This window comes from Melanostigma gelatinosum (assembly GCF_949748355.1).
Source record: "Melanostigma gelatinosum genome assembly, chromosome: 8".
Taxonomy (NCBI): Eukaryota; Metazoa; Chordata; class Actinopteri; order Perciformes; family Zoarcidae; genus Melanostigma; species Melanostigma gelatinosum.
Window position 1 is genome coordinate 25340681 of NC_136641.1, and position 25994 is coordinate 25366674.

Genomic DNA, 25994 nt, shown 5'->3' on the forward strand with positions numbered 1-25994 from the left:
TGAAATGATGTTCATCTGCTCACCTGGTCATATGTGCGTTTGTGTGACGACGCAGGTCAGAACTAATCAATTAGAATCCACTCAGATATTTCCATCAGATATTTCAAGTGTGCATATTTGTCTAAAAGTGTGAATTGTATTGTGTTTATTTCAATCATCGTTTTCGAGACGTTGTTGAATTGTTGCAGCCTTGTTGAGTGTTTCATTCGGGCTGACTTGCTGTTTGTTTTCGAACATGTTGACACACATGGCAGACTCTCTGCTGGGGCGTGCCCAGGGCCCACTGGCGCATTGATCTCTTTGCTTTGTTGCATCCAAAAATGAACGGTTGTTTGTACAGTTCTAATTGTATTGGTAAGAATCCGCTCGTCTTGTACGTTTGTTTTTGGTCTGTGCGTTGTATAAACACAATTTATGACCGGCCTCATTCCTCGAAACGCCGAATTGTATTAATTTGCTGTTGTAGAATGCAAAATGGTATCAGAGACATAGATTGTGTTTTCATTAAGGACAACAGAATTAATAAGGAGAAAGTGTGTGCATTAAACACACGTTACACAGAGTAACATAAACACATAGCCACAAGGCTTCACTTATTTAATGATATTGTTTTAATACTCTGCATGCGATCGTCTATAAAGAGAAAATACAGGACGGAAATGTCGCTTACACGTCCCATAATTCTCTCATTACAGTGAAAGATGAGGAGGATTTTATGTTTGCTGGAAGGCTGAAGGGTCAGTAAACACAACGACCAGCTGAAATGTACAGATCTGTCTTCATGTGTAGATTCACGCCAAAGGACACACTGCCACCATGCACTCTGAAGGTCATTAAGATAATAAGGTGACACAATTAAAGATCTATCTCAGCAGCTCGACGTTAGAGGTCCGAGGAGGGAAAGTGACCACCCAACCGCCCGTGCAAATAACAAATAAATAAAAAAGAAACATCTCATTTATGGCAATTAGGCTGCACGGAGACTGATGGAGCGCAGGGCCAGGGCCCTCACATCATCGGCAGCATTTGTCACATTTCATCCCCGCCGCCCTGACTGTCTCGTGGGGGTCTCAGACAAGACATGTGTCATCAGAGGGCCAATTTAAGATGCCATGGGTGGTCCGTTGTTGTGACACGCTGCTAAATTGTAAGAGAGAGGCCGGGCTGCATCACTTCGTCACTCTCTTCACCAGCATAGACTGCCTGATCTACATGGTCTCATAGTCTAAAGGCATCGTGGATTAGTGTAGAACACAAACCTTCATTAACAGATATAAGAGGAGCACCAGTGGGACTGAAAGCAATGATTCATTTTGGGTTAGCGCGTGAAAAAAAGAGATTATAATTACAGAACTTTGTGGACTGGGTGTGATGAGGAAAAATAAACATATTTGAGAACTCAATGTAATGCAGATTAATCTAATTGAGAAATGCTGTGTGCATGATATTGGAAAATGATTTTCACTCATCTCTGATGTCAATTTGCAGGCTGCAAAATGTCTTATTGTTATCAAATCAGGTGTTTGTATTTATACAGTAAATCCTGAATTTAAATTGAATTATTTACCTCAAGAAAGAGGAGCACAAACATCAGTGAAGCTAGAGCAAGAAAGCGTCAGATTCCAGATAAAGGTGACTTCTCTCAGACAAATAAAGACAATGACAGACAAAGAAAACACACACACGCTTTCAGGAAATATAAATTCGTCCTCCCACAAGTCAGAACCTGAAGACGGGCCCCTGCAACGTTCACTGAATTAAGTCGAGCAGCGAGACAGGAGCTGAAATCGTGTTAATAGCATGTCCAGAGTGTAAGAGCCCCGTGTGCAGTCACCCAAATACCCAGAGACAGGTCCCGCGTGCCCCGGGCGGCTCTTGCGCCCTTCCCCTCAGCGCCACCGACCCCATGCGCGTGCCAAACCGGGCCCCACCAGCGCCTGCGAGCTCGTTCAGACTCCCAGCTCCTCGTGTCAGAGGCTTCTCGTGCAAGGACAATAAAGTTGTCAACTCCTTTCAGGAGGGCGCACTCAGAGGGTGAGAACCGGAGATCAGTTTAGCACCGTGAGAGGTTTGAATTCAAGATTTTTTATTTTTATTAGTTTTATATTTTTAACCCTTTTTTTATTGCAGCCTGTTAACGTCCTACATTAAAAGCGAATTAGCTGAAAGACTATTCAACTATCACATATAATGTCCACAAGCAGAACACAATCAGCAAATATATACGTTTGATATTATCCTTTGTATTTATAAATGACTAAATGTATAAATGGCGTGCAGGCCTGTCATATGCCAGTGTGGACGCCGTTTAAAGTCGTTGTTCAATGTGATCTCGATGAGGCAAAACAAAGCTGTGAAATGCGTGTTGAAATGAAGCAAACCGGGGTCCAAGCATAGATATGTGTTTTTAATTATAAAGATATATAAACAATATTTGAAATCCATGTTGCAACACAACCAAAGGCGCCTCTTCAATAGGCTGCAGTTATATAACCGTGAGTATTAACCGGCTCGGAGCAAGTGATTTTCCACAATAGTTGTACAATACAATCATGTGAGATGTGCAATAACTTAAAAATAATAATCATAATAAACATAATTATAATAAAAAAATTGTCAACACATCGTTTCAGAAAATATATCAGCCAACATCACATTTGTTCCTCACACATCAGTCAGTCGAGGGAAGTCCTTTCATAATTGATCTTTAATAAGTGGAGCTCAGGTCGCATTTCTACTTTGAATGTTGTTGTTGAATGTTGCATAGATCACAAATAAGACCAGATAACTGAATCCTGCTAAGAAATGTTCCCAAACTCATAATTTGGACATGGCCTGTGAGTGGAAAGTGACTCCATCTTAAGGCCCAAAGTGTTTCATTTTATCTGGAGCGTTTGTTAAATCGGGATGAGACTATACTGCAGTGTAATGAACAATATTTTAAGATTATCCTTCAGACGAAACTTATTTTCCACAGAATGTTTTTTTTAAATTATTATTAAAGGAGAGAGAGAGATCGACATGGTTGGGTAAAAGTTCGGGAAAGAGAATGAAAACCAACTCAAGGCTTGTCATTGCAGTGTTTGAAGACACTCGCCGGTGTCCCGGAATAAGTGGTGCACTTTTCGGCGCAGGTGGCGAGCGTGGAGCCCGAGAACGGATAGACGGCCGCCTGTCCAAAGGGCGCCAGGGCGGTGGGGATGGGCGAGGTCATGGTCTGTCCCTGGTTCAGGTACGCCACCAGCCGCCTCATCTCCTCCAGAGCCTGAGCCTGCATGAGGATGTAGTTCTTGGCCAGGAGGAGGGTGGCTATTTTGGAGAGTTTTCTCACCGAGGGGCTGTGGGCGTAGGGGATAACGGAGCGCAGGCCGTCCAGCGCGTCGTTCAGGTCGTGCATCCTCCTCCTCTCCCGCGCGTTGATGCTGAGCCGCAGGGATCGCTGCTCCTTGGACTTCTTGCCGAGGGGCCCCCCGGGCTTGTCGTCTCCGAACGGCGAGCCTCTCTTGCGGGACTCGAGCGAGTCGAAGCCGTCCTCGTCGTCGCTCGTGTGCTCTCCGCCGCTCTCGTTGGACTTCGCAGTCTGCCCGGAGAGGAAATCGGTGGCCGGCGTGAGCGGGAAGCGGCCGGGACTCCCGGGACCGTGGCCCGGACCGAACCCGAAGGCTGATTGGCCGTAGCGCTGCGTTAGGTCGAGGAGCGCGTCGTTGCTGATGGACTTGAGCAGGTTCTCTTCGCTGGCATTCATTTTTCTCTTCCGGAACAAGATGCTGAGCAGGTCTCTTCCGCCGCTTCCTCTGTCCTTTATTTGGAACCTGTCACGCGGTACTTCTCGCTCCCACAGAGTTGCTGTGTTCTCGGAGTCCCCCTCTCTTCCCCCTTCACTCCTCTCCTCTGTCAGCTGCAGTGCCTCTTCAAGAAGGAGGCTGTGGATCTGAAGCCTCTACGAGCGTTCACCTCCTCTGTGCGCTGCGCTCCCCCCTTGTTGCGCGCATAGCCCACGTTCAGCAACTCTCTTTTTAATTGTGCTCGCGGAGGTTCGGAGCGCTCGGCGTCGGTCGGTGTCCTCTTTTTTTTTTCTTTCTCTCGCGCGTCTTTTTCTCGTGCCCTCCCCCTGGCCTCGGGCGGACTGTGTGACTCGCGCTCTGCCCCGCTCGCAAGTTAGCAAAGAGCACGAGGAGGCCCCCACGCGGGGATTATCCGCCCGTCCAATCAGGGGACCGTTTTAATTAACTCGGGAAGAGCTCCAGCCTACTCCCAATTTCAAATGTGATATTTGACACGCTGCCCAGCCATACTACTGTGTTGTTCACTGTCACAAATCACTTTTAAACCGTGTTTTTGTGTGAGATAAATACACTTGAAGGGAGATATACAGTAGTTCATCTTGTTTTTGCAAACCTTCATGTAGCAGAAGTCCATCAGACAGGTAGGTGGATAGAAAGTACTCTAGTTCTCTAGATTAGAAAACACACAAGCAGAGATCAAGTATACGAGCAGGAGGACACGGGTTTGAGCGCCAGGTTCCTTTCTTTCCCAATGAATTCAATTCAAAAGTTCATTCTTTTGGTTAACAAAGCACTGGCTCCGGCTCCGCAGAACATCTCGGACATGTTGTCAGAAGGTCCAGCGAGATGGCTTTCGGTATTTGTGCAGCTTTTTAACGAAAGGAACAAGTTTGCCTGCTGATTTTAGACCTTTAGATGCTGTACTGTTTAAAAAACCAAACTCAAGAACCTCCTTTTCTGAAATGAACACACCCTATCTGTACAGTACATGTTTGTATGCATCTGTATGTGTATTTCTGTACATCTCTGGGTTTTTTTTGCACATTTTGCTGTTCTTTTGTTGTTTTTGTGCAAAGCACCGCTTTATATATGACGTTGTACAAATACATTTGAATTGAACTGATACACACTGTGTCTGTGCACGTAAACAACACAGACAGAGGAGATGCTGTACAGGCGTTGCTTATTAGTCGGCTCCGGACAAATCAATGAGCTCACACTGGAGGAAGCCATTCACTTTGCATGCTTGCACAGTCAGCTGACACCAAACGCTCAGGGACAAGTTACACTTCTCACCTTTAGCATCTGTGAAAGACATGTCCCAGTAATATGATTTAGTGTGTCCCAGTACACAGTATGTCAAAACCACCAGGATGTTCTACTGCGTCCGGTCACATTTTGCAGTATGAAAGCCAGCATGCTTTTCTGGCTGTTCTGACCCACAATCCTCTCTGCAGAGCTGATATATAGGAGCGAGAGGGTCAAAGTTGAAGGTGCAATGTTCTGACGAAGTGGTACGTCCCAAATGAATGCATACTACACACACCAGTGAGTACTTTGTAAAGGCAGCTGCAGTATGCACTAACAACTTAAAATAAGTATACGATTTGGACCGCAGTGAAAATGACGCCACAGGCGATTTAAATGTTAAGAAAACGTCGCTGAACTCTGCACTGAGTAAAATATTATATCAGTAAATCTGACATCGCACACCAATATAACAGCTAATATCTTTTTTTTTTGGCAAGTAAAAGGTCTCCTGAGGCTCAGAACAGGTTTCCTAAGTATGAAACGTAATGGAGAAGGTAAGGCTGCCTCTCAGTGTCCAACATGGAGCATCACACTACAATGAACGGCTGACTTTATGAATGGCTCCCTGCAGGTTGTGCGCTTTATTCTCGGGGAAATTGTTTAGAGGATGCTGCCACCTTGTGGATGTGAGGTAGAACCTGACGAGGTTGACGGTGCAGTGCATGATGATGATTTCTTGTGACCTCGAGGATAATCACAGCCTCGTGACACTTTCCAACCACAAACTAGAGACCGAGGGCATTCTGTTGCGTGGCTTTCCCTGGTATATTGACGATGAGGGATCTGAGCAGCTCACACAACAGAAGTGTTCTCCATCCAGACGCAAAGAAAAAATGCAATTCTTGCAGAAATCTCCAAATGTCAACAGCATTGCTTTTTTATGTTGTCATTCAAGGTCTTGGTGTCTTAATGTGCTATTTTAAATCATTTTTATCATTTATCGAGTGGTAAGAAATTGATAAATTTAACACCAAATCTATGTCATAAAGGTCATCAAATCCAAAAAATTGCTATTTTTAGAATAGATGAAAATAACACATTTATGCTGCATGCAATAAGCGGTATGGGTTTTGCCTAAACTGCTTGTAACTATCAAAAAGTAGCATGTCTGTAAAGTGGAGACTTGTGGGTTTCCACAGAACTCATTTTCATTCACATATCTTGAGGTAAACGGTCAAGGAACCCCTTCGAAAAGTCGCCGTGCCAGCTTCCCCCTCGCCAATAACTAGCACAGCTTTGGAACGTTATTGAGCCGCCTTCCCGACAGGCGAGCATGACCTGACCGGTACCAATGGGTTCATGAATACGTTTTATTTCATACCAGCATCTCCAGCTTTAGGAGACTGAGCCCACAGTCTCTTAAAGACAGCGATGTTGGCGGGTCTCTGAGGGTTTCTAGTTCATTTAACATGTTTGTGTCGAAGCCATATCGGACCCAAACCACTCAAAGAAAGATATAATAGCAGAAAGCGTATTTATTTCTCTAGTGGCGATATGTGTCATTTAGTCAGTGAAAGTCTATTTGTGACCACTGATCCTCGTTGCTGATGTTGTTATCATGTATGTGGTAAATGGTGTTATTGTTGTTGAGGCCTTTCTGTTCTATGCTGCTGCACCGTATGTTGGGTTGAAACTCACATTAAAGCAATGATGACCAGACCTTCATTAAAACCGACATCCTACTTATTGCTATTTAGCTTCTAATGACTTCATCGTTTAGTCGCCATTGTGATCAGGATTCAAAGTACGCTCTCAGAAATGAAGGTGTTAACTAGAACTATATAGGGTTCTTCGGCTTGTCCTCAGTACCCTTTTTGGTTCCTGGGAGAACCTTTCATAAAACCTTGAACCCTTTCAGATGGTTCTACCTAAAGCCAACATAAAGGGTCATACCTAGAACCATCTGTGAAAGGTTCCAACCAGAACCCTCTCTTGTGGTTCTATCCAGAACCTTTCCACCTTTTACAGTGTAACAATAACCCACCAATGGGGTTCTACCTTAGAACCCTTTTATATTCCAGGGGTTTCAATTAAAACCCACACAGGGGATTCTACCGAGAACCATATTATAGTCAAAGGGTTTCATCTAGAACCCAACCAGGTGGTTCTACCGAGAACCCCATTAGAGTTTGATGGTTTTATCTAGAACCCTACAAGAACCCTTTCATATTCCATGGGTTTAATCTAGAAAACACCTACCTAATCTAGAAAAGCATTCTTCATGAACATTGGTTAACTATTTGTACCCAACAAAGGGTTCTTCAGAAGCAAATGGTTCTGGGTAGAACCTCAGCCCTTCAGGAAGAGACCGTTTGGAACCCTTATTTCTAAGAGTGTAGTCGTTTCCTGCATATTAAATAGTTTACATATCAAAGTTTTTGCAGATTAAAGTCTGAATGTAATACTACTGGTATATAAACTAGTCCTCTTTGATGACATTCTGACCTGATCTACACAGAAGTGATGGTCAAACATCTTGATCGGTATAATTGATTCTTATCATCAATAACATGCGTATTGCTAAATCGTTTCAATGAATGCATTTCAATGACTTTCACGTCATTCCTCTGTGGTTGTGTGTCTGGCAGTGAATCAGAAAGCAGAAAAGCAAGAACATAAAACTGGCATCGATTATCAAAGCAACAAAGATGAACACATTACTTCACAAAAGGAAAAGGAACAAAAACAGCGGACAACAAAGATTTGAACTGAATATGACGTAAAACCAGAGAACAAAATCTATGAGATTAAGAGAGAAATCAACACCAACAACATGACTACAAAATAAAAGCGCGTGAAATGTATTTACTGTTTGATATTGAAACTGAAATGTTTTTCAGTCTCCATGACAAAATCATTTGGCCTTCATCACAATAGACTTTCTGATGTGTCATTGAAAAGCACAGGCGTCACTGATAACATTAACAACGGCTCTGCTCTGAAGCATTCCAGACAACGGCAAACTCAAAATTGTCAGACTTCCAACTGGACAAAGTAAAATAGAACGCTACTCCAGGTCGGAGGTCCTTGTGAACTTTGCAAAAGAAGCAGTTGCCTGACGTCAAACAGCAACGGAAGCACGCATTGTAAACAGTAAACCATCAAGTAAAAGGTTACTTAAAATACATTTGACAAATGAAACCATAGTTCTGTATGTAAATTGATGTCAACTTTTTTAATTATCTGGTTACGGTTAGATCTGTCTGTAAACAGTCTCTGAATGTTATCTTCTCTGCACAAAAGTTATTTGAGAAATGCCCCAAAACACGTGTAGGCCGCTCTGCAGAGAGTAAAACTGTGTGAAACACCGGGAGTTGGACATTTCAACAGGAAACATTCCGACCTCTGAGTTGTCTGGAGTGAACCAGCAAGAACAACACCAGCACTCTGAGACTGAAGCAGCTAAATGGAATTCAGCCATCGTTAATGTGATCTCACACCTGTGCTCTGCTGAGAGACGTCTTCAGTCAGCATCTTGGCACGTCTCTAAGGCAATGTAATGTGTGTGTGTGGTGTGTGTGTGTGTGTGTGTGTGTGTGTGTGTGTGTGTGTGTGTGTGAGAGAGAGTTCTCTCAGCAGCAGAGTTCTCTTCATCGTGTGATCATTTCCCCTCAAACACAGGAGGATGTTCAACACCTTGTCCAGCAGATGGCAGAAAATGCCTGCGAATTGACAATTGAAACGTTTCAAACACATAATGGACAACACGCTGTGTATATCAGTCAATAAAAGACTATTTATTATCACCTGAGGACCTTTGTGTCATAGTTGTGTTGGTTCTATCAGGAGACGTCTTGATTTAATGATCATGTTCATGTGGCTCATGATGCAGACTGAAGAAAAGCTGCACTTCCTGAGAGTTAAATAAACCATTCTCCATCTACAACAGCTCCTGATCTACAGAAAACAAACATGGAAACCATCCGGTGCAGGCCACACAGGTGGATGGTTCCCTCTCCGGTCCATTGTGAGCACGTCCCCTAGTGTTTAACTGGCAGTACTACACTCAGCCGTCCCCTTTATTTCTCTGTCCAGAGGGAACTTAGCACTAAAAGCTTCTGGTTCACAGAGAATGGGAGAAGCGCAAAAAAAAAAAAGCGTCTTCCCTAATAATACACGATGCTTCTAAAGTCGTTGCTGCGGCTCTGTGTCGCCATGGCAACTGCAGGCTCAGCTTGCCATGCAATGGCGGCGCGTCACATTTGGGGAGAGAGGTTGCGTTGCAGTGACAGAAGAGCACCACCGCGGGGCAGAAGCGGTGTGTTCCAGTCCTGAGAATGTGGTGATGCTGTCATATTTGACAGGAACAATGCATGTGTGCACAGTGTGCGTCTGTCTGTGTGTGTGTGTGTGTGTGTGTGTGCGTGTGTGTGTGCGTGTGTGTGTGTGCGTGTGTGTGTGTGCGTGTGTGTGTGCATAGAAGCATTGCAGATGTGGTCATGCTGAGCTGTAAATGTGCTGCATCAACCTTTCACTGTCACCGTTACCGTGTTCACTTTTGTCCCGTGGATGCAGTGGAGCGAGAGCGTTTTTGTCAGAACAGGACACGTGTTTTAGTGTCAACCGGTAGTGATATTCAAAGTTACACCGGGTCTTGATTATTGCTAATATGTTTTGTACCCCGGACCCAGCAGGATCCACACAGGAAGGCTTTCCTCTCCAGGCTGTCTCTCATATCCTAATTTTCAACTCCACCGTGTGCCCCCGCTGTCTGACTCTCTCCCCCCGTCTCATGCATACACTCCCCCCCCCCCCTCCCTCTCTCTCACGCACAAATCAAAGTGCTGGTCTGAGTAAAGATGGAACAGGCTCCTTTGATCTCTCCCTGTCGGCTCTGATTAATGTGTGGATTTACAGTGCAGACCTACAGGGACCTGGCAGCCATGACACCCCCTTCTGCTTCCCCGAAAAACCAATCACGGCCCTTGATTTTTTATTCATCGCTCCAATCGCGATGCTTCTCACACTGGCACGAAACAAACCGCAAGCGCTCGCACTCATTTGACCTTAAGCGGCCGACCTAAAGTGTCCAAAAGAAACACACCGTGTGACAAATCACAGGGCAGCAAAGGCTGCAAATGACCAATCAGAGAGACTTCACGAAGTCTGCTTTGTAAAAGGCCTTTCCACCCAATACAAACCCTTCGTTTCACCTGAGAAGAGACAGAAAGTTGCGTGGCATAGCTGAGGACTGGTGTGGTACATGTTTAATTCAGCCAGCCTTGGCAGTCCTCTGCATTGGCGGGTACAGTGCCGGTGTTTGGCGGGAGGCTTGCTGACGACGACGACGCTGCAAATGTCGGAAAATATTTAGCACGCAAGCGTCGAGGGAAGTGTTTGCACGGCACACATTGTGCTTTCTGCGTTGCACATTGCTCCCACGTTTCATCACAAGCCAAAGCCAAAATAAGCAAACAATGTGCGGACACTTTACACCGTCTTTGCTCTTTTTTAGCCCAAACCGCCTTCTCGTTTCTCCTCACTCCTTATCCCTTCTCTCTCAAATTTGCCTCCCCTTTGCCGCAGTGCAATGCAGATTCCTCACAGCGTGGAGGTGTGTTCGAGATCGGCGGGGTACCATGAATAATTGTTGAAGATATTTTTACTCTGACCCACTTTGGAGTCCTGTTCACCCCCTTAAAGGTGCCGCAGCCCGACTGTCTTAAGTCGACAGGATGTTTTTAACAAGCAAATGAACCAATTCACCGCTGAGTTTCGTGGTTTCAGCCACAAAATCAATCTCTATAAGAATTATTTGGCTTGTTTATAACCTGAAAGGTCTACCTGTATCTCATTGAACTACACTCTCACAACCAAGTTATCATGAGAGAGGGGAGACACTGCAACCAATTGCTGTGACCAATCTATCACCAACAGCAGTGATGACAGAATTCCAGCCGAATAATGGCAACTAAAATCACTCAATGAAGATCTGGAGACAGATCTTATCAGACCAACGTACAGCACCACCAAAGGACAATGTTAAAGATCTCTCAACATCAAATAGCCGAATCATGACCAGCAACGAAAGGTGCATTCGTCATCTGCTGAGCAACCTCGTCCTTGTGAACATTGTACATGCAATCCAAAAGTTTGTTTTGAATAATCGCTGAAGTGCCCTTAAAATAGTGTTGAGCATCGTAATGGTTCTTTAGCCTGGAGTCTCCTTCACACATAGTCTCAAATATGCATAAGGCTTCAACGAGCCGGCAGACTGCTCATGTCCAGGCAAGGCAATTATGCACTTTTTTTATACAATGTTTTGACATATTTTTTTCCTTCTCAAGCACTTTGACCGGTAATTGATGCTGAATGAGCTTTGCTGTCATGGACAATCAAGATCGCATGTGATTAATGTATTAGAATAATAATAAACGAAATGAGTTTGACGTTCCATTTGACATCCGGCATGATGTAAATAACTGAAGCCTTGGTAAAGAGCCTTAATCACCAGTATATTGTGTGGAGTCCATGTGTCTAGATAAGGACTTAAATTATCAAATATTGTTGCTTATTTCAAAATTCCGTTTTTTCGTGGCCTTTAATTAACAACACTTCCCTCCTTGATCATCTTGGGTTGAACATCGTGGGCGACACAGCGGGCCGTGGTTCACTGAGACTGTCTCTAATAACAGCAGGACAGAGCGTTTAGCTTTCAGACAGCAGAGATTACAGCGAAGAACTGGAAATCAGGACATTGTGTGTTTGTGAATGTTATGGATATGAACAAAACTTAGTGATGATGACCCAAGTAATTAATGAACAAGACGGTGGTTACAATTAACCTTCATGACGAGAAAACACACTGTGAAAGGGTTAAAGTTATAAAAAGAAAACATGTAGAGACCTGTCAATCACCGTGTAGCCCCGCCCTAAAGCATCCCCTGCTTCATGGTCTGTGTGACTCTAAATGGACCATAATGTACTAAATGAACATCATGCTGTATTGAAGAAGACTTGAAACTAGAGATTGAGACATAAACTCATGTTTACAATGTTTACTGAGGGAATAAATCAAGAGAGAAGTAGAGTAATTTTCTCATAGACTTCTATACAACCAGAGGAGTCGCCCCCTGGTGGACAAAAGAGAGAATGCAGGTTTAAGCAGTGGCTTCACTTTTCAGAACCGAAGATTGCAACCTGTAGAGGACTTCTGAACCAACTGAAATGGTGGGTAATTTTGTGGCTCACCAAAGTGATAGGACGCAAACACACACACACACACACACACACACACACACACACACACACACACACACTGCATAAGTGAAGGCAGTCATGTACAGGAGATGAGAAATATTGAAATAACTGCGATAACAAATGTATGCACTCAAGGCAAGGCATGGTTATTGTTATTGCACCTTTCAACATCCAGGTAATTCAAAGTGCTTTACACAAGATGTAAAAGGCTAGGAAAGACACAAGGCTGTATAAAAAAGACAAAATAAAAAGGCACCATTTAATAGGATTTTAAAAGAGTAGAATAAAACAGAAGAAAAAAATGGCATTGCATTACAGTGAAAGGTGTGAATGGTCCCAAGTCTCTTAATACAGTGGCAAACATAAGGGGTGCATAACATCTGAATCCTTAGTGTTGATAGGGACAGTAAGCAGACTTGTCCAAGATGATCTTCGAGGTCTGGACGGTTCATAACGAAGAAGCAGATCAAAAATGTGTTCTGGCCAGAAAGCATTCGGTGCTTTATAAACCAAAAGTAGAATTTTAAAGTAAATTCTTTGACACAAATCACACTGGACTGATGTGACTGATATGAGTCTATAACAACACCGACATAATCTGAGCTAATGGGAGCATGTACAGGTTGAACAGAAGAGGACCGAGAATGTAGCCTTGGGGTACTCCAATTTATTGTATGCTCAGATGTATAATTGCTAATCGACAAAGATCTTGTCCATCAAATAGTATTTAAAGCGGTTTAGCGCTGTGTGAGAAAGCCCAAAACACTGCTGCAGTCTGTCTAGTCCAGTAAAGAGGGTTAGCCTTTATTAGCAATACCAGTTGATCACAATGCATTACAGCAGCACACATGTATAGGAGTTGGACAGTTCTGTTTGTATCACTTAATGAGACACAAGTAATTATATTCCATATCTTATTGTACATTTCAAATATGTTTCTATTCCCTGCACTGTGCTGACTGTTTTTGATAGTTCAATGTTATTCGATAGTTCAGTGTTATTTGACAGTTAAATGTTATTTTGACAGTTAAATGTTATTGTTTGTTGTTGAATGTTATGCACCTTCCGCCACGACAAATTCCTTGCAGGTGAAAACTTGCTTGGCAATAAACGGTTCTGATTCTGATCTGATTCTGATTCTGGCAAGACAGAAGTGCTAATAAACAGCATATTTTACGATATCTTTTTTTTTTACTGACGATGCTCAGAGCAGCCATCTTGGATTAGGAGGTTGGTGTCGGTGGGGTTCGTTCGACGTTCCAAGTCAGAAATTCAACTTCAGGCAGCGTTCCAGGTGACGTTTTCAACAGGAAACTCCCAGTTCAAATGGAATACAGCATAATACGTTTCTCTCTCTTCCTTCGCTTATCCCCGAATGTGTTAAATGACTCCATCCTTTAGAAAATTCCACATTTGTCTCCAGGTTCAAATAATTCGGCAAAAAAAGAGTAATGAATGAATAACACAGTTTTAAATCAGCACTAAGATTGATCTTATTTACACAGTACATGTGGTTCCTACATATAAACTCATTTGACCTACTGACTAAACAGTCATTCTTGGGCAGGGGAATGTCTGGAAACAACCACGGTGTTATTTGTGATCCATTATGGAGACTTCAGACGTGACGCTTAAGACTCGACACTTGACTTGATCCTCTGGGTGAAAAGGGCTCAGAGGTAATATATTCTCTTTAAACGCCGCTCTGTTTGAACACAACTGTTCATAACAACTGGTTTATTTATGATGCAGCACCGAGCTGAAGTTAGGCAGTCAAAGCCGTTCTTGCAAAGGCTTCGGAAAAATACAAAGAAAGCTATCAGACATCAGATTTCAACATTTTACATGACTTAAAACTTCTGAAAAAAACCCCAGTTTGGTGCAGTCAGATACCAAGCCTTTGCATTGTGAATGTTATTGAGCTGATCTCAGAGTGGAACTCATTGTCTTCCCACAGCGTCTTTATCTTCCTCTATTTTCTTCTTCCTCTTAAATCTCATTCTTCGCCTCTGTAATGATTTTGTGACATTTGTTTTCTGTCAGGGTTTTGGAATAAAGACAACAATAGGCAAGGACACGCTGTGAACGCTGACGTGAGCTCTGTGCACATTTAGAGAGATCTGAAAGGTCCTCACCAATTTCCAGCTCACCGCTTGTTATCTCGCCTTGCTTATCCTTTTTTTTCACCCCCCAGCTCTGCTATATTTCTCTCCCTTTGTCCCTCTGCGCAATACTGTCTCTTTCCGCCTCCATCTCCCATGCATGCCCCCCCCCCCCCCTTCCGTATATTTCCCAACGTGAAAAGAGTTGTCCTTCTAGGGTTTGTGCGGACAGGAAGTCCATATTTAATGAAGTGACTCTCTTGTTAAAATGCTTTTAAGTGCTCCTGTGCAGCGCTTCAGGCTGCAGCGGAGGGGAGGTGGGGGGGGGGGGGGGGGGGGGCTGAGGCTGTTATTTATTCATTGGGCGGTTCAGTGCCTCTTCCTCGCTTCGACTCTGCGAAGAAGGGAGAGGATTAGAGGAATGAATCCCCCTCCCCAACACACACACACACACCCTTCCTCCTTCTCCCTCGCTGGCCTTGTTCCCTCCCTTGGGGGACACCCCTGCGTCAGTCCACATTAACATCCATCAGAGCATGGTGCTCTAGAGAGGGACGAGCCTCCGTCCGACTCCCACCGAGTTGCACATGCATGCATGAGTACACGCATGCACTAACGTGCGAGGAACGTGCACTGTGAGACACGCACTCAAAAGTGTCTCCATCACCCTCCTGCTGTTCACGCCTTGAGCTACGCTCAGATTCAGTTTTGTTCATATCCTGCATTCAAAATTGAACTTGTTTCCAGAGACCCCCACCCAACCCCCAACATTTGAGTTTCACAAGTCCTCTACTTGATCAGCAGATGTATTTGAACAAGTTCGAACAAGCATCTGCAGACCGTCTGGAAACCAAGGGAGGAGAAGGGAGATGGGAGAAAAGTTTCTGTGGGTGAAGGCTGAGACTGTGCTGATTCCTCTGCTCTTTGTGTGAAGTTTCGGGCCGCCTGCTCCCTCGTTATCGCTCCTCGCTCGCAGAACGGGAAGAGAGCAGAGAGTCGGGGGCTGGATGAGAGAGGCATATCATTAACAAGAGTGTTTCTACAACAAAGCGCAGACTCCATCAAATCCCACTCATTCCCACACACTGGTGTCACACACTCATCATTCTCCTGCGCTGAACTGCTCTGTGAAAAAAGATGCCCTCATTTGTCGAAAGGCACACACCATTTTCTATTTCTTTTTGTCAGCAGGCCTAATAGAAATTCCTTTAATATTTTCCCGCTGTCAAATCTTTGAGGATTTTGAGATGCTAATGCTCATATCTAAAATTGGATTACGTTTGTTAGGGCTTGACTAATGTGTGTGTGCGCGTGTGTGTGTGCGAGTGTGTTTTTTGCGCGTGGGTGTTGTGTGTGCACGTGAAAGCGCATGTACATGGATCCTCATTGGCGGGCTTCGCTGTAGCCATGCAGAGGGATGCAGATTGTTTCAAATTCACCACGCTGACCTAGATTCACATTAAATGAGCGACGTTGCCCCGCGTCAGCACACACGCTCAAACCTGACGGATGAAAAAGAAAAAAGCAACAAAAACCCACTGTCTCGCCCTAATTCGTTACAAAATCTTTCCTTTCCTCTCATCACTTTGTACCGTGAAAGATCCAACGACCGATTCGATCCATTCTCACCAATAATCCCCCCCCCCACCTTTTTTCTCCCTCATTTCAGAGCTTCCCCTCCTTTTCTCTCATCTTGGAATCCAACATCAAACCGAAAAAGTTAAAATGCAAATTCATTTTCCTAGCTAGCTCGGTTCACATGAACTTATAATTGGATTCCGCCTATTAATATAAAAGCTTTTCCTCAACCCTCGTCACTCGTCTTTTTCCACGATTCACACCTACTGACGTGACTCCGCGACAGGACGTCCAGAAGAGGAAAGATGGAGGTGCGGAGGAGGACAGTTGTCTCGTTAGCACGAAAAAATGTCTCATCGAATCACGAAGCACAAGGTAGCACAAGTAGCACAACGAGTTAAGAATTCATTAGCAGCATGATGTGCGGTCAGTGGGTTTTCCTCTTAACACCTTTCCACTTGGTTAAATTAACCCTCTTCTATCTCCCCCTCTCCCCCCTCCCTATCAGGTGCTGCAATCAATCTAACCTGTGTATATATGTGTGTGTGCGTTGGTGGATGAGAGATGTAATGCTCAGAGAGAGGCAGAGTGGGTGAAGCTGACACGGGCTAACGAGCATGCTCCAGCTGAGAAACAGAAAAAGGGATTGATGCTACCAAACGACAGCAGAAAGATTGGGAGTGAGGAAAAAAAGCAAACGGCGGAGCAGCAAATCAGCGTGCGAGGGCCCGGGAGAGAGAGACAGACGGCCTGAGAGAGAGAGAGAGAGAGAGAGAGAGAGAAAGAGAGAGAGAGCACCAGATGCTGTGTGGGAGGCTTATTGATGATATCACAACTCTCTTTCCCTTTTTCTCTCCCTCTTGTTCTCCCTCTTTGCTTCCTCGAACACACGCATATCACACACGCAGTAACACTCGTGCGCGCTCCGTATTTGCCCTGTCACCTTCCTGTCCGAGTGTGACACGAGTCCCACGCTTCTCCCGCCTCCGTCCTGTCCCACCTTTGACCCCCCCCCCCGGAAGAATCGGCGACGGCCTTGTGCGAAGCCCCAAAGACACCAACTTGAATCAATCGCTCCCATCGGAGAAACCGAACAATGTTGTGCACATCTGATCTAAAATGACGAGGGCTTGATTGCAAAAGCATCTCCATTACAATGTCTTCTCTGCTCTGTGCATTAAGTCAGTTGAAAACATGTAACAGCATCAACTTGTTTGGTCATTTCAAGAGTGCAGACGACAGCTCGCTCAGCCACAGTCACCTACTTTCTTGGCCTCTTTTTACTTCTCTTCATGCGGGAAACTGTTCCTCGCGCTTCCTTTGCCAAACTAGAAAAAGACCCAGAAAACGAGTCTCGTTAATTAGCTTCTCATTTGTAAATGCAAATGAGCTTAATTAAAAAATAGACTCTCCTTTTGCAGCTTCAAAGGGAGACAGTGAGGCCTAATCAGGAGGTTTGTTCAGCTGTGGCACTAATGAGACATATTTGGCCTAACGAGGGAGCGGTGCCCTAATTTGTTTATGGTAATGATATGAAACATTGCTTGTCCTTTCGCTGTATCTGGGAAGGGATCAGTAACACGCGCGCTTCTGTGCGACGTACCTTAAGGGTTTCGGCGAGGTGTTGCCGCGGCCGTACTGAATTGTTTCAGTAGGTTAATTGGCTTAATTAGGGTAATAGAGATCACTGGGTCGACGACTCAATGTCAGGGCGTATACGTGCGGGTTCCTGAGGCATTTCCGTGCAAATATTGAGCGAAGAAAGAATATGTCTTTCTACTTGCTGAGCAGAGATGTAAGATTAATCCACAACAACCTTTTACTGTAAACGTTCCTGGAGAAGTAAACAAAGCAAAGCAGGTCAAGTCTCAGGTCCCACAGCTCAGAGGATATCTTTGGTTTATTACAAACAGGCTCTTACTTCCATTGTTTTAACATCATTTCCATCAGTAACAATGACTTTGTACATTGCATCCTAAATTAGCAAAGTTAGAAGTCTAACTGGGCAACAAACTTGGAGCAATAAGACAATCGTGCAGGGTTTACGTTAAGTCTGCAACTATTTTAGCGATGCTTAGGGATGGCAGTGTGAGACGCTCATTCGGCGAGTCAATCTGCCTGGAATATCCGTGCGACTGTGGGTTTGCCACGGATATACACATCCATCAGGTGAAGCTTCGTCTATACTTTGGTTTATGACATTCCCACCAGCTTCAGCTGCACTTTGGGTTTGCTGCTAGCTTAGAAACGTTAGCATACGAACGCGCTAAACTGGAGAACATGGTAAACACTACAGGCTACACCCGTTTCAGAGAGAGGGTTTAAACCGGAGTTTAGGGAAACTCTCAGTTCTCAATTCCAGGGAGAGCGGAATGTATTGAACATGTACAATTTTGTTTGTTTGAATTCACAACAACCACATGCGGACATTAGCATTTAGCTCAAGGAACGCTAACACAGCATGTGCTGCCAGAGCTGCTATGCATGGCTGTGGACTTGTTATTGTCACATCAAAAAGGAAACACGGAAATACACAAGGAAAGGAGGGCGATAACGAGGTGACAGGTGACAGCAGGGCTAATGATGGACAGGTGAAAACAACACCAAAAATCGGACCAGGGTCGTAAAGTTGAGGGGCCAAAAATGAAGAGTAACTTTTTCGTAAGATACCATACGTTGAATGTTATTTTAGACATTTCATGTGTGCTCGCGCTTTCAGTTTCAGATCATCTGGTAAAACTATCCGGTCTACTGACTGTGTGTTTCTTGCCCCGTCTAAACAATTAGCCTAAAATGCTACCACAAAAATAACGGCCAGAACCACGACAATCAGTATAATTATTCCTTCAGACACTTTAACTGTGTGTAAATTAGTGTGTGTGTATGTGTGCTGTGCTTGATTTTTCTGAAGTTACATGCATCTTAATTGCGTGCACGTTTAGGGATGTGTGCGTACTGTGCTTGCCAACATGTGCACGTTTGAGTGACAGGGTCCTCGCCGCTACTTTCTTCACCGTTGACTGCGTGTGAGGCCGAGTGAGACGGCAGCGTGGCTGGCCCTCGCTGATAACTAGGCACAGGCAGAACTCTGTGCTCGTCTATTCGAAAACACACACACACGCATGACCACACACACACATTAATTAATCCCAAAACGAAAGGGGAATTGAAAAAACCCCACTGTCTCCACTTTTAATTGCCGTCTCTAATTGTCGTCCAACCATAAAGAGAGAAAAACAAGCTCAATCACTCTCCTCCATCTTGTCGCTCGTTGAATTATTGATAGACGGAGAAAACGAAATGAAGGCAGAGAGGCGCGCGGCTCGAGTGCGTTTGGAGTCGTGGTGAAATTTGATTATCCGTGTGCGGCGCACGCTGTGTGGATTCTTGTAACAGCGTGAGGAGGAGTGCTGAGCTTCTACACGGTGACTGTGGAGAACCTGGATGTGCCAGACAAGCCAGCTGGTATCTTGTTGTCCAAGTGCACAATGCTCCAGCAAATCAAATAAACAAAGGAATAACTGACGGAGATGAGGTAGTTAGTCAGAAGGCATTCATAAATCAGTCATACTTCAAACCAGTCTGCGTCTCTTCCATCTCTATCTGAATGTGCAAACTGTTATCGTGTAATCATCGCTTCGTGAAGGACCATGCGATTGTTTCCGTACGTGAGTGAGTGAGCACCTCCGTGTCTGTCCGGGGCTAATCTCTCATTCTGCTTTAGCAAACTGCATCGTATTTCATGGCTGCATGCTCAAGGACCTCTTGTGTTTGCGGTGACTCAGTTTTGTCATAAGGCCTTTTTGTTTAATACTGACATTGACTGCTTGCTGACTCCTCACTCACCACTCTTACACTCACCACTCTTGGTTGGACCTGGTGAAAAGCTTGGGAAATTAAATCAAATTGGGTTTTGCCCAAATGTCGCTCTTTTCCAACAGCCATTTCTTTTTTTTGCAGAGAAGATTTTGGCATCTGCGCTTTCCATTTGTCAAGATATTTTCCCTCCCACAGCTCAGAGCGACAGGAACCAGTGGGGTCGTCCTTCTATTTAACTCAACTGTAACACCTCTTGAACATTCAAAATGTAGCTACAGCTCCATCAGCATTATATCATAACACGCAGGTGATTTTAATGACATATCAGACATGACTTTAAGTCCCAATGCTTAACATCAGCCATGTTAAATTAAAAAGCTAACACTGCTCCGTGGCCCTCTTACTGTATCGTGTCGTAATAGAAGACAATGAAATAGTTTGAACTCCAAATGTTTTCATACCTCAACCAGATAATGAGGGTAAACCTCTGAATAGGCTGAATAGGCAAAAACATGTTTGACTTAAACTTCTAGAGGCCAAATAGAGACCTTGAAATATTCCCTCATCAATTAATCTCCATTCAATGACACGCTGCTTCACTCAGCCGACCATTCAGCTCCTCTGCTGCTGTCATTCTCCTGTTAATTGCTTTTCAACTCTCTTTGATTACAAGGTCGGCTCTGAATGGCTGGTGTACATGGCTCAAAGTTCCATCTTTCCTCGGCCCTCCTCCTCTGCCAACCACCTCCTTATGCCCCCCCACCTCTCCACTCCCCTCCCCTCCCCCCTTGGATCACAACAGGTCGTACCATTTCTCCTCTCATCCCTGCTTTCCTCCCATCTCTTTCTCTGCTCTCCTGTTATCTCCTCCCATCTCCTCTCCTCCCACGCTTCCTTCTCCCATCCTCTCCTCTTCCATCCCCCTTTTCCCATCTTCCCTTATCCTCTCCTCTCCCATCCGTCCTTCTCCCATTCTCTCTCATCCTCTCCACTCCCATCTCCTCTTATCCTCTCCTCTCTCATCCTTCCTTCTCCCATTCTGTCTCACCCTCTCCTCTCTCACCCTCTCCTCTCCCTTCTCCCATTCTGTCTCACCCTCTCCTCTCTCACCCTCTCCTCTCCCTTCTCCCATTCTGTCTCAGCCTCTCCTCTCATCTTCTCCCATCTTCCCATATCTCTCATCTTTCCTTGTCTCCCCCCCGCTCCTCTCCTTTCATCTCCCCTGCCCTCTTCTCCCTTCCCCTCCTCTCCTTTCATTTCCTCTCCCCTCCTCCCCCCTCCTCTCCCTGACCCTATAATCCAAGTTATCAGTGAGATGTGATTTCCATTAACCTATTCATCACGGCGACGTTTGTATATAATGGCGTCCGTTAACTTTGATATACTGATGCACAATAAATCTGTCCGCTCAGAGGATGCTCATGCTGGAGAACAAATGAGCTCGGGATGCAGTTTTACACAATCTGTCGTTCGAGCACAGGACAATTTAAAGACGTGTATAATCTGTAAATTGTCATAGACAAATCACAAATGACGGTTTGTAATATGCGCTGTTTAAAATAAGATAAAGGAAAGAGAGAAGGACGAACTGCACATTCAGAAATGTGGAGAATAAAGATGTACTGCTGGTGGCTCTTGAAAAGAGCACTGCTCCACAACTGTCCCTGACAATTTATGTACTGTTGAGGTTGGTTAAGGAAGCAGAGTCCATGATTGGAAAGAGACGGGGGTCGATGTGAGTGTGTGTGTGTGTGTGTGTGTGTGTGTGTGTGTGTGTGTGTGTGTTAGTCCTGCGTCTTTTTCCTCTCCCTCCACAGCTCACACGGAGGCGACAGAGTCCCTCTCATTGCTAAACAGCACAGCCCCCAAACAAAGGCTCGCGCACCGACAGCCGCGTGTGTTCAATACCGATAACTAGTGTGGCCTCTCATCTGAATCAGCATAGGCCACAGGATACACACACACACACACACACAACAGCACATAAAGGCACACCCTTATGTGCTGTTATTCACTCACACACACACTCAACGCTTGTGTCGCACAGACAGCGATTACCGGATTAATCTGCAGCGGCAACTTGAATGTGCATTCGAGCTTTGCGTCGTCAGCGTTGGCTTTTGTTCTCCGTGTGGAGAAGAGCGGTGGCAGAGCCTCTCGACATCAAAGGGCACAGAACAACAGCAATAGCAAGTTGCTAAATAGTAGCCGTGGTCGTGAGGGACGCCGCCGGTTTGCTGCGCAGAAGAGCAATGCAAATGAGCAACGCCAGCTTTACGTCTGCTCCTCTTGAATATCGCTTTCTCCTCGTTTGGCCTTCTGCATGTTTCACACTTGGCTGGTTAAATGTGCCACTGGGCCTCGGGGGTGTCTACGGCACACACACATACAAGCTGACCTTTGCTCTTTCAAGTCCAGTTTAGACCCGGTGCTCGTATTTACGAACCATAGAGTGAAAAGTGTGAGATCATCGGGAAACGGAACCTTTTTGAAATGAATAGCAAATAGTGGCGCTCATTGGTATAAATAAATACCTTTCTCCCTTTGTGGGGGCCGTGCGGTAAAAGCAGGCTGCAGACGTTACCTCCTGTTGTGACTAATATGTGCAATTTTCCTGTCGCTCTGTCACACACAATCACAATGGCGTGTTTATCCTGCTGTCATGTCTCTTTGATGCTGTGTCGCTTTCTGCTGTGATTGGACCCGGAGTATATATCTAGATGCAATCACAGCAGGGAGCGAAATGCGTTTTTACATCCCTGCACATGCAACCGTACACATCAATAAGAGCGCGTGTTTGTGGCGAGCGCGGGAGATGTTGTTGCCCCGCTGTACGTTGTGCCATCTGTATTTCAAAGGGACACCTCTACGCAGGTGGCAGTGACCCGTTTTGTAAATGAGTTCAGGGTTGAGGAACAGTTACCGAAAACGGGAGAGAGAGAGAGCGTGTCGAAGGTCGAGCTGATAATGAGGGGGGAGGGGGAAGAAAACATGGAGGAGTGAAGGAAGAAAAGTGAGGAGAGGTGGAGTGCACAGTAAGGGAAGCCTAAAATATGCATGTCATCGTGTGGATGACTGATAGCGTCTCTTGATGTGCACGTGCAAATGCAGCGTGTGTGTGTACTTGCCGAAGCACTGTACACACACACACACACACACACACACACACAACTCTGTGTCTTTGATCATCTGTTCTCTCGATGTTCCAATTAGCTTGGTGTTAAACACGAGAGACAAGGGAGATCAAGCAGCAAACCCAAGCGATGATCAGTGCGTAGTGAGAATCTAACCACATCCTTAAACTACCAGCGCAGCGCCGACCATCTATCAGCTCCTGCACGACGACAACAAAGAGACTCACTGATGTTCACGCTTTTCTCAGGCTTGTGTTGTTTGTTCTTAAAATCATCCGCTAAGAATGCAAAATCTTACACGTTGGTACTTTAATCTAAAGTGGAAAAATCAAAGCAGCCCTGAATAACAAGAAACTGACTGTAAGAGACGTATTGAAGAAACTACTGAAACCATTTTTATGTTACACAAGTAGTCAGTTCACGAGCTAATTGTAAACCAATGAAAGCTAAATCATTATCAGACAATAGCCGCTGGATTCCCAGATTGCATTTGGGCCAATGCTTTCCGTCCAAGCGGCAACCTGCGTGTCTAAAAAAGTGAAGCCGATGCTTCATGTGTTAGACCTGCATTCTCTCTAATATCCAGCAGGGGGCGACTCCTCTGGTTGTATAGAAGTCTATGAGAAAATGACTCTACTTCTCTCTTGATTTATTCCCTCAGTAAACATTGTAAACATGAGTTTATGTCTCAATCTCTAGTTTCAAGTCTTCTTCAATACAGCATGATGTTCATTTAGTACATTATGGTCCATTTAGAGTCACACAGACCATAGAGCAGAGTATGCTTTAGGGGCGGGGCTACACAGTGATTGACAGGTCAGCGTAACTTCTTATATACAGTCCGTGGTTCCGCCTCTTTTGCTCTCCACACCGACTGTTTACCTGCATTCAACCAAAGCCTGCTCCAACGTGATTGGTCAATACTACTTGGACTACAAACTAAAACCAGAGCGTTTATAGAGATTACTTAATGTGTTAACTCGCCACAGAACAGATGCACATCGAACAGATCAGTGATTCCCAAAGACTGGTTCGGGACCCACAGGTGGGACGCAGGAGATTTCATTCGGGTCGATTTTTGCAGAACTTCTTTCACCGAATTTTAACATTTATATCTGCAGTACACCTTTGAACCACATGAGGGAGCCTGAATGTTCGTGTTGTTCAAATAATTGTAGCCGACGTATAACGTTAAATATAACTTTCTTGACCTCCATTTGAAAAAAAAAATAAAAAATTCTTTAATTTCTCCAGCAGACCTTTTCATCCTGCTCTTCCTCCCTCTGCTGGTCCTCCCCTACATCCTTTATTCTCTCTCTCTCTCTCTCTCTCTCTCTCTCTCTCGCTGAGCGGAAGCAGGTGTGCGGAGCTTCAGGAGCGGAGGTTTTGAGAGCGATAGTTAAAGTGTTTTTCGATATTTTTCTTCGTTGGGTAATGTTGGGTATGATGGTGTAGTGGGGTGTGCAGGGTTCACGGGGTTTTTTTGCGTACTTTTATCGGGTTTTTGGGTCTTTTTTGTTGAGCGGAGTGCAGCCGGGCAGCAGGTGCTGTCGGCGTGCTAACCGCTAGCATGCGCCTGACGGAGCTAACCAGAGAACACGGCGTGAAGATACCGCCACCGCTGTTCGGGTGTTCGTTGGAGGAGATCAGTTTGGCAGTGGGTGAACTTGTCGGCCACAGCCACGTGAAGTCCGCAGCACGGATGAACAGCGCGGTGGTCATCTTTTTGGACAGTATTGAACTTGCGGATGTGGTGTTGACGCGCGGGATCTCCGTGGGTGAGCACTTCCTGCCCACGTATGCTCTCGCCACACCCGAGGTAAAAGTCACTGTGTCCAACGTGCCACCATTCATAACGGGCGCTGCCATCGCCAAAGAGCTGTCCAAGCATGGGAAGGTGGTGTCTCCGGTGATAAGGATGCCCTGTGGATTTCAGTCTCCGCTGTTGCGACACGTGTCGTCTCACAGGAGGCATGCTTTCATGGTCCCCAGCGACAGGAGCAAAGCGGTCAACCTCAGCTTCAAGATCGCTGTGGGCGATTTTGACTACGTCATCTTTGCAAAGACGAACGATTTTAAATGTTACAGCTGTGGGAGAGAAGGACATCTGAGCAGAGCGTGTCCTGGGGAACACGGCTCAAACAAGGACCAGAACCAGGGAGGTCCTGAGGCCAGCGGGGGCAAGCAGGATGGACAAGAGGGAACAGGTGGAGCACGGGAGGTGAGGGTGGGGGAAGCAAGTGGGTCCAAGGAGGTGAGGGTTGAGGAAACGAGTGGGACCAAGGAGGTGAGGGTTGAGGAAACAAGTGGGACCAAGGAGGTGAGGGTTGAGGAGACAAGTGAGACCAAGGAGGTGAGGGTTGAGGAAACAAGTGAGACCAAGGAGGTGAGGGTTGAGGAAACAGGTGGAGCACAGGCAGTGAGGGAGGAGGGGACAAGTGGGGTACAAATGGCGGAAAAGGAGGGGAAAAGTAGGGGACAAGAGGTAATGAAGGAGAGGGCAAGTGAGGTCCAGCAGGTGAGGGAGAGTACTGGAGGACAGGTGGAGGCAGGTGGGGAGGTGGCCATGGAAGCAGACGAGGAGCAGCTCAAGGCCCCTCAGCTGAAGAGGAAGCAGAGAGGAGACAGAGGAAGCTCACAGGCCAAGAAAGTGGCAACTACAGAAAGTGGAGGAGCAGCCGAGTGTGAGTCCAAGCCGGAAGAGGACCCTGAGTCCGGTTGGGAGGACTCTGAGTCCAGTCAGGAGGAGAACTCTGCTGCAAACAGTGAGCCCTCTACACACGGTGCTGGCAGCTCTAGGGGCTCTGGAGGCTACAGCGTGGAGGAGATCAAGGAGTTTCTGAGGCGGAGTAAGAACGTGAGAAAAGTCAGAGTGGAGGACTACCTCTCGGACAAGGAGCAGCTCTCCAGCTCTGCCAGGTCTCACATGAGGAGCAAGGACAGAGGAGGGCTCACGAAGCAGGAAGGATACAGACTAAAGAAGATAGTTCACAAAGTGAACAGAGAACTGGACAAAAGTGGGCGCTGAGTGAGAGTCAGATCTCAGCCTGCAGACAATTAAAGAC

At 45.5% G+C, this 25994-nt stretch overlaps 1 protein-coding gene across 1 annotated transcript; it reads right to left on the minus strand.

Annotated features, from left to right (window-relative positions):
* Positions 1-3061: 3061 nt before the first annotated feature.
* Positions 3062-3745, minus strand: bhlhe23 (basic helix-loop-helix family, member e23; the record flags this gene model as incomplete). The annotated part of the gene is made up of 1 exon (XM_079273306.1): positions 3062-3745. One exon carries the CDS (start codon positions 3743-3745, stop codon positions 3062-3064), a length of 684 nt encoding a protein of 227 aa, XP_079129432.1.
* Between the last annotated feature and the right edge of the window lie 22249 nt (positions 3746-25994).